Consider the following 16,519-nt stretch of genomic DNA (forward strand, 5'->3'; position numbering starts at 1 on the left):
AAGGCCAAAGTCACAAAAAGCAGTTTTCGAGGTCAGGGACAGAAGGGTGAAGTAATTACCGGGGTTCAGACGAGAAAGGCAAGTCGGGGACAAACAGGTTCGGCAACGGGGAATCAGTCCAAGAAATGCTCGGGAGTCTTGCATGGAGAAAAGCTAAGAAAAATCTGGCAAAGAATGACTGGAAGGCTGGAGTTCATATACTGGGTGAATGTAATCAGGGGCAGCTGTGTGACCAGGTGAATGGAATTGGCTTGATGAGGTGGGCGTGGCTAATGCAGGGAGGCACAGGAGAACACGGTGAATGGAAAATTACAGACTGGGAGCTGGATGACAGGGAATGAAGTGAGGGGGGTGACCTGAGATGCAGAACTGTGACAAGGTGACATAATCTAGGTATTTACACACACATATTGCATGTGTGTGCCTGATATTGTATATTTACTGTATTTGGGTAAGTAATGACATCAATTTAGTTTTCAAAACAAAAGTTACAAAGTGCTTCACAATAGAAAACTTACCATGAAGTATCAGACAGGCAGGGTAGTAACAAACAGTTGAGCAACAAAATATGATCTTCAGGGAATTTTAAGAATATTTATGTCATATGTGCAAATTGTGTTCACTTTGTTCAAGACCTACCCACAATAGTGTGTTTGGTGCGTGCCTCCTGGCTCCTCTGTACGCTCAGCTCTTCCTCCTGTCCTTCTGGGTCAGTGTGTGTGAGCCTGAAGTGATCTACTTCAGTCGGTGGGTTCTTCCACTCCACCTGAATAGAGACTTCTGTCTGGCCGAGAACTCGGATACCATCAATAGCTGAGACATCTGGGAAGAATACAAGTGTTGGACAACAAGGTGGAGCAGACATGAGCGTCAAACTGGGAAAGGCTGCATTACAGCCACAATAATCACAAGCATGTGCCCTGCTCTGCTCCCACATGTCCTTGAGCAAGACATTGAATCCCTACGACCCAGAAATGTGACCTTCCCAGGGCGGGTGCCAAACAGGAATTTTCATTATGCTACCACATGGTGACATTGTCACTAAAATGCCAGGAAAAGTGCACGGTGTAAACCCATTTTTTTTTATTGTAAACATGAACACCAGCAGAGAATGAATCTCAGTCTGATCACGTATATCATAAAATTATAATACAAGCATTGAGTGATTGCCAGTCTTGCATGATTAGAAAAATAATCAATCTCAGGTTTAAATGCAGGTTAAACTACATTTAAGTTAAATATGTCAACGTTATGTATATTCAAAGTGTAAATTAAGTCATAAAACACAAAACCATTAACCTATCTTTATAGTCAGACAGGGGTTATAACGTCAGAGTGCCATTACCACCATCAATAGTAAATATTACTATTATTGATATGTGATCAAATGGATAATTGTACATATTGTCATATGTTAAGTGCAACAGGGTACATAAAACACAGGTGTGATTTTTAGTATGAATTTAGTGATATAAGTTTGTAATTGTGTGGGTCCTGGGTTTGTAAGGAGAACACAGGGCTGTTCACCTCACCGTTCCCCTGTAAGGGAGCGGATGACCCACGTGAGTTGATAAATAGTATTTGTTAAATGAACTTAAGAAGTGCATGCTAAGTTCACTACACAGTGAATAGTTAAATTCTATCTGATGTTCAACTTACATCTGCCTGTCTTCTCTTCCCCAGGGTGTGCGAGTGAAAGACTTCCCCGGGGGCTTGCACTCTTATTAATGAGTTCCGGGAGGGCGATATGAGTTGAGTAAATTGGCAGAGGGGAGGATGTGTATTTGCAGTGTTTAAATGCATTTATGTTAATATTAATGTGGGTCTTTTAAGATTTTTGTGTGTATAGATATTTATATATTGTGTGGTTCTAATTGTGAATAGAACAAAAGGTTCTAATGAAAAGTTTTTTTGTTTTTTTTCTTTAAGTGTCAGCTATTGTGTTTTCCAAAGAGATCAAGAAAAAGATTCTTTAAACCCTCTTTTGAAGTAAAGAATCGTTTGAAGTTGAAAACTGTGCGACCAGTGAAACGACTGCCTCATGCTATGTGCTCCTCACACAACCATACGCCAGATGATGGTCTGTTTTCTCATGCCCGTACGGGAATTCCATGCTGTGTGAGGTTTTCCATGGCTAACCAGGCTAACCACACATTAGAGCCAAACTCTCGCTCTGTCTGTCTGTCTCTCTCACGCCCACCAATTCTGTCTATTAATCTCTTTCTCTTCACATCTGTGTCCTGCCACATCTGTGAGCAAGTTCGATTTCCGTTAAACACATCCGTGGACTCATTTCCTCGTAATTACCTTTAAATTTAATGGTTAACAAACCAGTGCTTAATGAAACACTTAGTAATGCCATCCTTCAGCTTGTTCATTGCTTTTAGCATCCCATTCGTGTAAAAAGACATATATCTTTAAATAGGTACAGGAAAAAAAATCTCCTCACCTTACACAAGTTACTGCAAGTAATTCAGCAAAAAGGGGGATGTACTGTCCATCCATGTAGACATGTGAGTAGCTGTTCAAATGCAAATTCAGTATTTTAATTTCTTGGTGATCTGTGACTTCACACTTGTCCATCTTTTTGCTTGCACTAGCCTCTGCCTTATAATCTAGTATCTTAAACAGCAGCACTTCCTTCCGCTAAACATTTAAGAGCTTGACATTTAAGCCTTTCCATGCTTGTACCTACATTTGATCTCAATAGTGACCATTTAATCCACAGAAAGTCTAACTAAATCCCCCAGACCTGCAGGCCATACCTAGGTCACATCTGTCCTTGCTCTAAAAAACACAGACACACTAAAAGGAGACATGCTGCACTCAGCCCTATTCCACTTCACCACAAATGAATGTCACTCTGAAAAATGCTCCTTAAGTCAAATTTGTAATGCTGTCAGTTATGTTTTTTAGTTGTGATCACAGCTACTGGTACTCACCTGTGGTAGCCTCAATCTTGTCTGCTTCACTTTGGACTTCTTTGATGACTGCATACACCTGGACAATGTAAGTGACCCCAGGAGTCAGTCCTGTGATGAGGTAGGAGTTCTCTGTGTTGGGAATCCGAACCTTGGGTACGACAGGTACAAACAAAGATGTTTAAAAATGTGGTTCCATGCTACGTCCTTTATTTGACATACCTATCCTATGACCAAAAAAAGAAAAAACTACCTGCTCCAAGGCACTCTCATCGCCTTTGGGATGATATGTCAGAATGTAATGCTCTGCCCCACGAACGGACTCCCACTCCACCAGGAGAGAGATGTCAGTCACCTTAACAACCCGCAGACCCTGTGGGCCGAAGACTGAGAGAGACAACAGGTAGATGCAGAGAAAGAGACAGAGTGAATATTTAATCAAGGTTGTAGAACATAAATATAACATTTTATTACTTTAATTGCATCCTTTACTGTTTTTTTTTTTTTTTGTAATACTTTGTCTTTCTTCTTCTCTTCGCTTGTAGTGGGCATGGCTCAATTGTAAAAAAAAAAAATAATAATAATAATAATAGAGATCAGCTTGCACTGAGTTGAAACTTGCTTGCGATACAGCAGATAACATCTCAATAAATGTTGTTTTAGTTTCCTGAATTTCAAAATCAAAATTCTGACAAAAGTTGTGATTATCTATTAACATAACTTAAATAAATGAAAAGCAGGGTGCACAAGTCTTGTCCTATTTGTTATGTTTATGCCCAAACACTTCATAAGGGTTGTACATGAGGCAAAATGAATGAATAAATTAATAGTTCACTGCACAGGAGTTCAGGAATCTCTGTTTTTAACTTATTTAAGGTCCAACAATGAAAACAGATTTAGTGTTCATTGTGATGGATTACATAACTCTAGCAGGTTTCAAGTTTAGAGTGAACTTATGACAGAAACCAATGGCTGCCTGGAAGCTGAAGCTGTCCTTGTCTTTCACCTGCCTGTCCCTCTTACACCTTTGGAGAGAAGTCATGAACCAGGCAAACACAATGCATATTTTGAACATTGAGGTCCCTTCACAAACCTGAGCTGGAAACAATTGGGAAAAATATTGTTTTTCAGTGGTTACAAAAAGCCAAAGAGCTTCGGTGAAGATGATGGAAAAAATATGGTAAGGGGGTGAGAAGGTATATTACTACTACGGGGGAGTACAATAACAAAAAGGCAGCCAAAAGACAGAAGACAGCAAGTCAGCATTGTTGGGGAGTGAGGCTTTCCACAAACAAGAAGAACTTTCTGTGGGTACGAAAGACTGAAATAAATGGGAGATGGTGGTGAATTAAGAGAAGTAAAGCATGGTACCCAGAAAATGTAAGCATAGGGGAAAAATGTGAAACGGGTGGTGAAGGAGTCCGCCATAACTTTGGAGGGGAAGGAATTCACATCAGGTTAAGACGCTGCTCCACACGGCAAAGACAGGAAGCTTAATGTTTTTCCTCAAATGTAGCAGTCCTTTTCCATCTAGTATCACTTAATATCCCTGTTGCTACTTGAGGCATGACTATCAACAATCTTTACCCTGGAATTATATTTCAGAAGAGCTAAGGTTGAATAAATTAAACATATTAAGATTGGAAAAAGTGGAGACTAATAGTGATTTGTGCCTTCTTTGATTGATAATGTTTAAAATACCATTTGAAGAAGGAAAATATGACTGAAACAACATAAAACGACTGTAAATCTGCAGTGAACGAGCACAAAGGAAGTATCACTGTTAACAATGTTCTGGCCCAATGAAATGGGAATTAAATCAACTTCTTTTTCTTTGTTCCTCTGTGTCCTATTATCTTTTTTTCCCCCCAAGTTTATAAATATTTTCAAGGGAATATTTTCACATGGAACTTGAAAAAATTGTCCAAATATGGTTTTGAGTTGAAAAATTCAAAGGGTACATTATGTTGAACATAATCTCTTTAAATGCGTCCATAAATCAAAGGAAAATTTTTTGAGACCGCCAAAGAGAGTTTGATAAGAGCGTTAAACAAAAAGCATCTGCTATGTGTTGATGTAGCTCTGAAGAAGTTACTATATTCATTATATCCAGATTACCTCATTAGATGTGGCTGCTAAATGTTCCTCTTTTCCCCTGTAGGATTGACAAGAATTTAGGCTAAGAACATATTTTCTTTGTTATGGCACCCCTGATTCTCTAAACCACATTACATCTGCCTTTGATAGTGGAGATTAAAAAAAAAAAAAAAAAACAATATTGAAGCTATATTAACATCGATCACATTGGAATGCAACTTCCCTGTAATGGATGTACAGTCTATCTAAAGGAATACTCTGAGAGTCACGTTGCCGTCATCACCCAGGGAGCAGACTGACATCCATCATCCAGGTGTTGAAATGGAAGGTAGCCACAAAAAACAAAGAACGTCTCAACTGTTTTGCTTTTGTGCTCCTCTTATCCCGCTGCTTATTACCACTATTATTACTAACACCTAAAGTCAACACAATGTATTTTTTCTTTCTTACCTCCCACTTTCCCTCCCTCCCTGTTTTTTCCTCTGACACGGTGCCAATGTTGATGTTGGACTCCATTCAAAAGCACCTACACACGAAAAGCTGCAGATCTGTCTCTAACTATTCTCTGCCTCTGCGGAGCAAAAACGCAGCTTGAAGAAACTAAATCGCCATCAAGGGTTTGACATAACTGACCTGCTACTGTGAAGACTATACCATTTATGCTCTATTCTGGTTTATAAAACTTTGGTTCAGGACCCGAAGTTGGCTGTGGATCTTCTTTTGTTGGAACCACACATAGTAAACCTTAGATATCCTCTGCTTTAAAGGGTGTGTTCTGTCCTTTGGGTTAAAGAAATGTCATAGACAAATATAGACATATGTTGTTTTATGAAGGAGAATATTTTAAAGCTCCTACTGCAGTTTTGACATTTACCTGCAACTGAATATTCTGGATTTCTTTAGAACCTGTCACAGTCTGAAAGTGTGAACTCAGTGAATTAAACTGTCCATGCCTGGCAGCTGCTGCTCACCTTTCTGCTCGCCTGGCCTTAAATTGCCATAAAATGCAATTTTGTACTCAGGTCCTGAGGCAGTACAGTAATAGTGGTCTGGCAAGCAGTGCATTTAGCAGGAAAGATGATGATTCTTCTGCGGGGTCAAAACTTGATGGAGCCCCAAAAGACCAATGGGTGTTCTTATATTCCTGTGGTATTATGTGACCTGAAGTCGTCCAGAGGCCAAAGCTGCCAGTGGTCATGGGGTCAGCGCACTGAAAGGGCCCCCATCAGCTGCTATATCTGAAATAACTGTTGGAGAGATTCTTTGAATTCCACAGAAGTAGGTCACTATGGCCATCATGAAAACTGCCATAACATCTTACATCAGTGAAGTGACCATTTATTACAAATAGTTTATTAGATTTAGTGGATAAGACTTCTCCTTGAGGGAGCTTTTATAGTACGAGCAGCAACAAGGATTCTGCTGCTGGTCATTGTAACATATTATATATTAGAAAAGACTTCAGTACTAAAGGCCAAAAACATAAGAAAGGTGTCTGATTAATTTTGGTAAAAAATATTTGCTAAAAGACAATGCTACCTAATCTCTTACTGAATCATTTATCTCTCCTTTTCATTCACAAAGGTACACGATACTTCGGTAGCAGGCTTCTCATTTTAGCTGGCCCTGAGTTTGCCATGAGGTAGCAGCAAAGCCAGAGTGACAACTGCCAGTCTAAAATAATTATGTATGAATATGGTGTTCCCCATCTTGCTAGTGTATGAGCCATTACCTCATCAGCTACTGTAGTTCACCTGCTAGCCATGCGAGTACTCTGCACATCACAAATTGAGATGGGAAATGTAGTTCTCTTATGGCTCCATTTTGCCAGCTCTATAAATGTCTGTCCCTGACTGTCTGACTGACTGGTGAAATTACACCATTGCTGTGTTTTTAAGTGGCAGTGTAGATTGTGACCCTGCTTTCAATGATATTTTTGATTTGCAAATATTTCACTCAGCTTTTTCATTGCTTTTATGGCTGAAGTGCATCAAAGTGCGGCTGCTGGAGTTTGGATCGTTTTTTTTCCACAAGCACATCCACCTCTTGTGACTGGCTGGTTCTCACTGCTCGCGTGAAGGGGAGTGGATTTAGGGAAGGCAGTGAAATTTGGGCTAAATGATAAACAGAACAGCTCTCAAGTATGACTTGGTTCCGTTCGCTCGTACCAAAGAGCTGTTGAAAAGAAATGGATCATTTGCGAATGTAACATCACTAATCATCAAGCCTTTAGCACCACATACAGTATATCACAAGGACGCATAAATGCTGTTCCATTTTCTGGTGTGTCCAGGGCTTTGAGCTAAATGGAGGGATATATCCATCCATTACTGAGTTATTATGCATGAAATGAAAATACTCCACAGAATTTGTATTACTCAGCATTTGAATAGCTTACCTAATGAACAGTCCTCCCCATAAAAGCCTTCTTCACAGATGCACTGGCCGTCAACACACTGGCCATTACCGATGCAGTCATTAGGACACTTCTGGACGCTGCAGTCTTCGCCGGTGAAGTGTGGGAAACACACACATTTTCCATCCACGCAGTGTCCTTTGTCGTTGCAATTGTCTGGACACATCAGCTGGCTACAGTCATCTCCTGTGTAGCCCTGATGGCACACACACTTCCCATCCACACATCGGCCGTTGTCATTGCACTCGTCCGGGCAGGAGGACACTGAGCAATCTGGGCCTTCCCATCCGGGGTTGCAGAGGCAGCTGCAGGTGTCGTGTTGGTAGGTACCATGGCCACTACAGCTCGTGTCCACACCTTGAGAAAGAAAAAAAGGTGAAAAGGTCACACTGTATGCTTGATAGATAATTTATAGGTTGTAAGACAGAGTTGTGGCTTCTAAGGGCATTACTTGCAAACCTCTTCACTCGCTCATAGAAAATATCTCATAAAATAAAAATCTTTTTTTTCCCCCATTTGTTCACACTATCAGTTCTGGGTCAAGAGTTGACTTCCTTGGTCAGCCTCCTAAATATTAAGTTTGTGACACAGCTTACCTGCAGCACCACCTCTTCCACAACAGCCCTGAGTACACTGGGTCTTTAAGTAGTTGACTTCTTCTTCCAGCCCATTGACTCTGTACATCAAGGACTTGAAACTTTCAGACTCTTCACAGTCACACTTTGGCGTCTGCAGCCTGATGTTGTGTTTGAAGATGATGTCGTTTTCTCCATTCGTAGTGGTCTCTGTCTGCAGACCTACAAAATAGGAAAAAATTCTACTTTTTAGATGCCAAATATACTGCAATGGTTGAAAATGGTCAAAGATTTAAGTACAACATTAATGCCCAGTGGAAAAGTCAACATGCAATACTATAGCTATATACTACAGCTGCATACACATATTCATATTCCTGCTTGTGTCTATAAATATTCTTAGTTGCATCCTTTTATTTTTATTTAGATTTTAATGACCTGCTTCATCCTGGGCTGGCAGGCGTTCTAGTTTACAAGTGGAGCTCCCTGGGATGTCAATTTTATAGACATGGCTGAAGGTGACTCCCTGCTCTGGGGCTGAGGGGTCTGGGTAGTTGTCGGCGGAGCTCAAGTGTGAGATGGTGCAGAGCAGGGCCAGCAGGCACAGGGCCCTCCACAGGAGTCTAGTGGTCATGGCTAGAGGACAAGATAAGAGCAGATTATTCAAGTGTAACGGCAAGTGTGCGGCTCACCTCACAAGCATGTTTCCCAAAATGTAGGAGTATTTGTTTAAGTAAAGTTGTTTTTACCAAAAAAGCATCAATAAGAACAAAACTAAACTCCTCACTTGTGACTGTAATTGCACATCAAATTCACTTCTAAGATTTTCACACCGAGTGGCATGAGACCTCGCTTTGAGCTGAAATATATATTCCATCTGTTATTTAGTGCAAGTATATGCATTTTTTTTTGGAGATTGTATCTTCTGCATGCACTAAGTGTAACAGACTACTGAAACTGTAGATGTTTGTCGTCATGGCTGGCTGGACTTCAGTCTCTGGCTGGAAAGTACAAACGTGACCCTCTTTCAGTCAGAGATTTATAGAGAACTGAGGACAGAAATACAGTCTGAATGGTACATAAGTTACATTACATTCATTGGGGCACGCTGGTGTATATTTAATTTCTGGAAACCTGAACCCTTATGTCACTGTGGTGTGTGTGAGTGTGTGTGTGCTTCTTATGCCCCTCATTCCACAGTATGGCAGCAGAAAGTGAGCAGTCATCACTTTGCCAGAGATCCTTTTGCTCTAAACCATAAATTGTCCTCAGTCAGGCGTTTCAGAGCTTCAGAAACCTGTCCTCAGTGATGATGTCATTGTATCTAATGACAATGATGTCATGTGAACATAAAACCTTGCAGTGGCTTCCCCAGGGAACCGAAATTACATGCTTTCAAAATAGCATGCCCGTCTTAACCTTCTGAAGGCCTTTTTTTGGGACTTTGGTCTGAATTTAACTTTCTGGTGTAAAAAATTTAAATAGTGGCAGCAGGAACTTCTGATCTAACTGTGCTGAGCTTGTGTGGTCTATGGAAACACAAAACCTCTAATAGAGTGACTGAAAGCTCAGTAATAAAGGGTTGGGGTACCCACTGTGATGCTTGACAACTGGAAAACTGCATAGCAATATACAGTAGCCTACATGTTTAAATAAATTTGTTGGATTTGTTTGAAACAACACAGGATAATTCTATGGAACATGCATACACTGCAAAACCCCTTACTGCACATACTAACCACAGAAGACAGAACTCTCTTCCTCAAACTTATTTCACTGTTTTAGCTGGACTTCACATCGGATCTATAAAAGTTTAATTATTTATAGTTTGGTCATTTTAAATCTTAAGTTATTCTGATGTTTGTTAAGTGGTTGCAGCTTTAAGAGGGGGCCAGCAGACCAACTGGAAATCCCTGTAATCAAAACATTTGCTCATTGAGTGTCAAAGACTCAAACAGATGGAAAAGCAGAAAATGTCCAGAGAGAGAAACAGATCCTAAAAATCCCGCTGGACACAGGGACAGCATCGGCCAAAACATTAAAATGTCAACAAGTGAACCTAAAACCTTCCAATCCTCCAGCCACCATGATGATACCAGATTAACAGAGATCCTGAGTGGGGATCCTAAATAACAGCATACTTGACCTTTGAGTGGTACGGAAAGGTCTTATGTACTTTCAATAAGTCAGGTGGAAAGCTACATCACTTACTCAATTGGACACAATATGTTTTCAGTTAAATAAGCGTTGGCTTATAAATCCTACTTCTGATGATTTGCACAGGATGTAACTCAAGTAGCTCTGTGATTCAAAATACTCCAGTCCTTTTTAAGGGAGACAAATAGACATGTAATTACCATAACCTGTTTCTTACTAGTCCAAAATGCAATATGCTTGACCTTGCTTGGTTATTTTAGCTGTCTGTTTGATGGCTGCTAGTCAAAAGCTTGAGGTTGGAGGCCTGTGCAAGAAATCCAAGCTATGACATCACTGGGAAACTGCTTTTTTGACCCTGTGTGGTGGCCAAAACTTAGAATTTAGTGCGTGTTTTATCAAAGGCCAAGATTTGGGAGGGCAAACCATAGATGATTAAGAGAGGGAGATGGAGAGAGGCAAATGGAAAGTAAGGGAAATAGAAAGAAAAGACCGGAGAGTGAGAGAGATGAAGTGAGTGAGAGAGAGTGAATAGGTAAAAGAGGGAATGATGGAGAGAGTGTGTGTGAATCGGTGACAGTCTAGCAGTTAGCCACATTAGTACACTATAGCCATGTGGAATGGCACTGAGTGCTGGCGCACACAGATGCTTAACAAGCATGTTTATAGCTCCCTGTCAAGGCTTTATTTGATGCTCGCCATTTTCAGGCCTCTCTTGTTATTTCTCTTGGAAGAGATAGCACTGTGACCTTCCAAGCATAGCGGAGTGCCACAACTGACTGCTAAGAATGTCCTGGTGTGGGAAAGAGAGACAGATGGAAGAATTAATCGAGAGAGGAAATGGGAAACAAAGGGGGAAGTGGTGCAGTCACAGTTGAGGTAGAGGAATGGTTGGATGGAAAAAAGGAAAGATAAATTAGTAGATGGATGGAGAGATAAATACCAGGATGTACTGACTGATGGGTTGATGGGTGATGGACAAATTGATGGATGAATGGATTGTTGACTGCACGGTATGGGTGGATGAATGGACAGATAGATTGATGAATGGTTGAATTGGATGGATGGATGGATGGATGGATGGATGGTATAATAACTACATGAATGGATAAATTAATTAATGGATTGGTGGAATGGATTGATGGAAATTAATTCATGGACTTATGTGTCCATTATAAATCAACGAAAGGATGGATGACTGAATGATGGATGACTGAATGGATAGATAGATGTTGGTTGAGTAATGACCAGATGAATACATGTGTGCACAGGACCGCGGGAAGATGTTTTAAGTTAGGGTTGCTGTAGTGGAAGGAGCATTTTACCCCAACCCATACAATAATACTGCAACACAAACCAAAAAAGCAGCAGCAGTAACAACAAATACGCACATTTTTGTCAAAGCTATATCAGTGTGATGTTAAAAGTAATTGACGACTGAATATTTGACTGCTCGGACCTTAAACCAAATAACTTACCTTGAGCTGCAGGCCAGGTGCTCAGGTGGTTATAATAATCCAAATGTGGCCTTGTGCTGATGTGTTACGGAAATGGAGTCTCTCATCAGGGCATGGATGTCCAATGAGTTCAAAATGTCAATGTGGACATGCATAAGGGAGAAGTGAGTTTGTCTCATCTGGGTCATGGTATTGCGTAGCCATGTTTTCACGCGATGCAAGGCAGAGAAGGTCCGCTCTGATAAGGCCAAAGAGATGGGCAGGGAAATACATGACTGAGTTTTTCAGCTTCTGCAAACATAGCTCTTGTTTGTGGACGAAAAATTGAAGTTGGGTGGCTGGAAAGGCTCCTCAAATGACGCCAAGTCAGTCCTACCCTGACACCTGTTAGCAACAAGCTCCTCAGTGGTCGCGTTGCTAGCGCCGATACTAAATTACAAATGTTGGTGGAGCTGCTCTCCTGCGTAGGCTGGGCGTCCCCTGTGCTCTCTTTAGCTGGTGGTATGCCAAAAAAAAACTGCAAAACGTTTTTCCTCCATTACGCCTTCTTCCATCATTAACTATCAATGCTACAGCAACAGGTTGTAAACTTATTAATCTTACAGTGAAGTTGACATGACCCGCCCTACACTGCCTCTGATTGGCTAATGATCGTTGCCTTCGCTGGTTGGATTGGTTTGGTTTAGGCGTGAGGAGTGAGGAGTGAGAGTGAGAGTGGTTAGTCACCGTAAGAAGTCATTCTGAGGCAGAGTAGAACTGGTCATGCCAACACTATAAAGAATAGAGGGTGCACCCTTACTTCCCGCGGCCATGTTTGTGGATGATATATAGATAGATAAATGAATAAATAAATGCTGGGAAAATGATGGATGGATGGATGGATGGATCAGTTATAAATGGATGGATCACTGGATGATTGATGGATCTATGAGTGGATCGATGGGTGGATAGATATATGGAAGATGGATGTATAGATCCAGTGGACCGGTGACATAAAGATGTTGAACCCTGGCATCAGTGTTCAACTCATTCATAATTTAAAGTCAGCTGGCTGCCACTAGTCATCCCAAGTCAATAAGCATCCTGCAAACTGCAGGATAAAGCAGAAAAACAGACTGGCAGTCCAGTGGATGCTCTTACTCAGCACATGGCCGTTCCAGATAGCATTTCAACCTGGCTTTCAAGCCTACACAAGTAAAATTCAACATGTCCTTAAACACTGTTAAAAATTCTTTTCTGACAATAACTTCTCTATGTCAAAGCAGAGCTATGTCAATGGGCCTGTAAAATGTTTGTTGACTACCTGTAATGTGTGTTCACTCTTTTATAAGGGAGACAGAAGTGCGTGGGACTTGGCCCATGTGTGTACAGTATGTGTGTGAAACTTGTCATTTATAGCTGATAGAGACGAGGGGGATTTGCCTCCAGAAGTAACAACAGCAATTTAATCACATACAGACAATAGTGTCTGGATCCACAGACACCTTTCACTGAAGGCTTCTTGACAAGTTGTAAGGGATGCTTGTGTGTTTGTGTGTGTTTCCAAACCTCTCCTTATACTCTCAGGGCTTTGGAAACAGTGAATGCACCAAACGTTGGGTTGAGAGAACAAGAGAAAGGGAGGGCAGGACAGATAACGAGAACCAAGACAAACAGCTGTAGAAAATAACTTGTACTGGGAATACAGATTCAGAAAAGAGACGGCAGTAGAAGAAGAAGAAGTCAGTGTACATTTGCCCTCTCCTCTCTCGGGAGGCATTAAGCCTCAGACAAAAGGCCGAGTGTTACGCCAGGTTTTAACTCTGGACAAATCTCAAAGGACCAAACCAACAAGCTTGAGGATGAGAAGAAGAGAGGGTTGAAAAAGAGGAGCGGCAAGGTCGTGCCTTTATGTGCGGTTGCAAACTTGCTGTGTTTGCAGGCATTCTTTTCCTTTCCTTTTTTCCTTCCCCACGCAGCAGCTTGCAGACAGAACAGGGAAACTGAAATGAATAAAACGAAGCTGAAAGCAATTATCGTCTGAGAGCAGAGCTTATATCTTCATGATTCTGTCTGCCTCCTGCTGCCATGCAGACCACAACGAGACCTTGATAAGGACTTCGCTTCATAAGAACCATAGAGGCACTTTTCGACTGTTTCAATGAGGTTGCCAAATGAAAACCTGACCTACCAAAAAAAAAGAGAAAAAGAAAAATAATGCAACCCGGGCATTAATAAAAACAGCCAAAATTCTAGATAGAGATTAATTTTTGAAATGATAAAAATGTGTTTTCAGTAGCTTTCTTGTTCCCTGGGGTCATTTTCAATCAGTGAAGGTAAATGAAAAACACCATAAAAAACATATGTATGCAATCTGAATACTTTTTATAAACCACCCACTCAGGATTGTGGGTCCTCTCTCTCTCTCTCTGTCTCTCTCACTCTCTCTCTCCCTCCCTCTCTTTCTCTCTCTATCATTTTGCATGGCTGAGGGCCCACATCTGTAGCTCATTTTGTGAGGGCTTCTGTGTATTCCCCGAGCCAGCACAGTAGCATTAAAGCTAAATCTTCTGGATTGACAGCCCTGTGAGAATATCTATCACCCCAGCACATATTTAATACAAATATTTATGTTATTATCGCAGAGGAAAATTTGTGCTGGCACCTTTGTTGACAGACAATTGAGGGTTATCTACAATACAGTGTGAACGTTAACTGGAGTCATAAGTAATAACTCTAATAGGCTACACGTTTGCAGGCACTAAAGGCTGTCATAGTTGTACCAATGGGGAAATAATCATGTTGATTTATGTAATATTGTCTGAGCATTTCCAAATATCCACATTACTTTTTTTTTTATAACTGATCCAAATTTCAAGATGTTTTCATGGAGCATCTCACTTAAAATGTTTTTTTTAAAAAAAGGTTTTTGTAAAATTAACAAGTTTACACTGAGCACCAAACGTTCACATAACTTCATTTAATGTGTCAAACCCCATCACATATCAATACCAAGATATCCGCAAGCTTCCCACAGACAAAGTGCTGCCATGCAAATCAAAACTAACATAAAAAGAACAGCTTCAGTCATGGGACACTTGATGAATTCCAGGTGTCAAGTCCAACTTTCGACTACCTGACAGCGGAATAGGAGTGAAAGTGAAATTGGATGCACGCTGCTTCATTAAAGTCTTAGAGGAGCCTTAGAGAGGATACAGAAAGAAAGGCGAGGGATGAGGAGACAAGGACAGAGTTAAGGAAAGATGAGTAAGGGAGTTAGGTGACAGGAGAGAAAAAAAGGGAGATGGGAGAGAAAGAAAAGCTGGCAAATAGCTGAGATGGAATTTGTTGTGTGAAAAGATAGAGATAATGAGGGAAGTAAACAGCATAACTGGTGCCCTTGAGATGATGTAGAAAATAAACATGAGCATTCCCTGAGCTCAGCAGAATTAACAACTTTGAGTTGCCATCAGTTTTTTTTTTTTTTACTTGATAGTCATCATGATAAATCAACTTTCATTCAGCCGATTATATGTTCAGAAATTTAAGAGAGTAAGTGACTTTAATTCTAATGTTGAACGAAATACAGCAATGAAACATCTAAAACTGTCACACACCTATATAGTCAACTGGAATAACGATGAGCTCTATCAATATCACATTCAAAAATTCAATACTACAAACATATTGTATAGAGGGGTAAAAATGTAGTTTAATGTTTAAATGAATGTATAATGTATAAAATGGTCAAACTAAAAAGTTGCCTTACCCTTGAGGATTTTCTCAAACGTTCTCCTCCTCTACCTTCTGTCTCTCTTTTCTCTGAAGGACTGAACGTCAGTCACCAAGCCTCTGCCTCTGCCACCTGTTGACAGCCCGGGCCCAATGATTCAAAGACCTCTTCGCTGCCAGTGACTTTTGCTCTACCCCTCCCTCCTCAATTGTTAAAATCTCTCCCAAATGCCTACAGGCCAATGGGCAGTTAGTTTGGGAGTGTCTCCTCTACTCAAGGGATTGAATGAAAAGGGAGAAGGAGGAGGAGAGATCATGAGCAGCGTTTGTTATTTGAGTTAATCACTCTCTATCTAAACACACCTCTTACCTTGCTTCTTCATCATCTCAACACTTTCTTTATTTTTTTAATAACAAATTTTTATTTTCCTCCCCGTATGTTTCTGGTTGCAGTAGCTAGCAGAGGAGGCTGGAATTAATCTATTTAGCAGAAGGAGTAGGGTCTTAAACACAGTAACTGGATAAAGGTTGGATTCAAGGGAGCGATTTTGAAGCCAAAAAAAACCTAGGGTAGGCTTATGATAGAAGGAACCACTGGGGAGACGTTACTTTTGACAAAATACGCTTTTAAAAGTCAAAACTGTACATGGGGTTACACAAGAAGTCTTAAAATAAAGGGCAAATTTGGATCAAAATGACCCGGACACAGCAGTGACATACAGATCGTATTAGTGACAAACAAAAAGAGCTTGGAGCATTTCCTGAAATAGTGATAATAATCACAAGAGTCCTTTGGAACATTACTTGGATGATTGGCAGCTAGAAACCAAAAAGTCTTGACTTCATTTGACATTTATTGTTCTCTCTGAAATGTTTCTCAAGTTATTTCTGTATTATTTTACCGCTTAGCCTCCAGCAGGCTAACTCCTTCAAGCCGACAGAGAAGCTAATCAAAAACTGCATTGATCACTTAAAAATATACAAAGAAAAACTATACTGTGTCAGTTTGGTTTCTGTTATGCAAGTATGCATATTGAAATTTGAAATAATGCTGCGGTGCGTGGAAACAAACAGTGACAGAAAACGCGCATCAGCCTCGACCACCATGACCATTACCAAAGGCCCCTAGGTGTCATGGTTGGCAATAGTTTACGCTGACAGTGGCTGTTTGTCTCTAAATATATAAGT

General features: G+C 40.6%; 1 protein-coding gene across 3 annotated transcripts in view; it reads right to left on the minus strand.

The window, feature by feature from the left end:
• tnn (tenascin N) overlaps positions 1-15,515 on the minus strand; it is a 44,340-nt gene extending 28,825 nt beyond the window's left edge. For 2 of the 3 annotated variants that reach the window (XM_056390862.1, XM_056390860.1), the window contains exons 1-7: positions 15,369-15,515; positions 8,448-8,645; positions 8,031-8,231; positions 7,417-7,791; positions 3,175-3,308; positions 2,943-3,072; positions 640-822 (exon numbers count right to left, since the gene is read on the minus strand). In XM_056390862.1, the coding sequence (XP_056246837.1) occupies positions 640-822; positions 2,943-3,072; positions 3,175-3,308; positions 7,417-7,791; positions 8,031-8,231; positions 8,448-8,643 (1,219 nt within the window). In that variant the 5' untranslated portion in view covers positions 8,644-8,645; positions 15,369-15,515. Of the gene's footprint in view, positions 1-639; positions 823-2,942; positions 3,073-3,174; positions 3,309-7,416; positions 7,792-8,030; positions 8,232-8,447; positions 8,646-11,641; positions 11,964-15,368 lie in introns of those variants that run through there. The other variant, XM_056390861.1, reaches the window with a different exon arrangement.
• Between the last annotated feature and the right edge of the window lie 1,004 nt (positions 15,516-16,519).

Source organism: Seriola aureovittata, chromosome 12, assembly GCF_021018895.1.
Source record: "Seriola aureovittata isolate HTS-2021-v1 ecotype China chromosome 12, ASM2101889v1, whole genome shotgun sequence".
Taxonomy (NCBI): Eukaryota; Metazoa; Chordata; class Actinopteri; order Carangiformes; family Carangidae; genus Seriola; species Seriola aureovittata.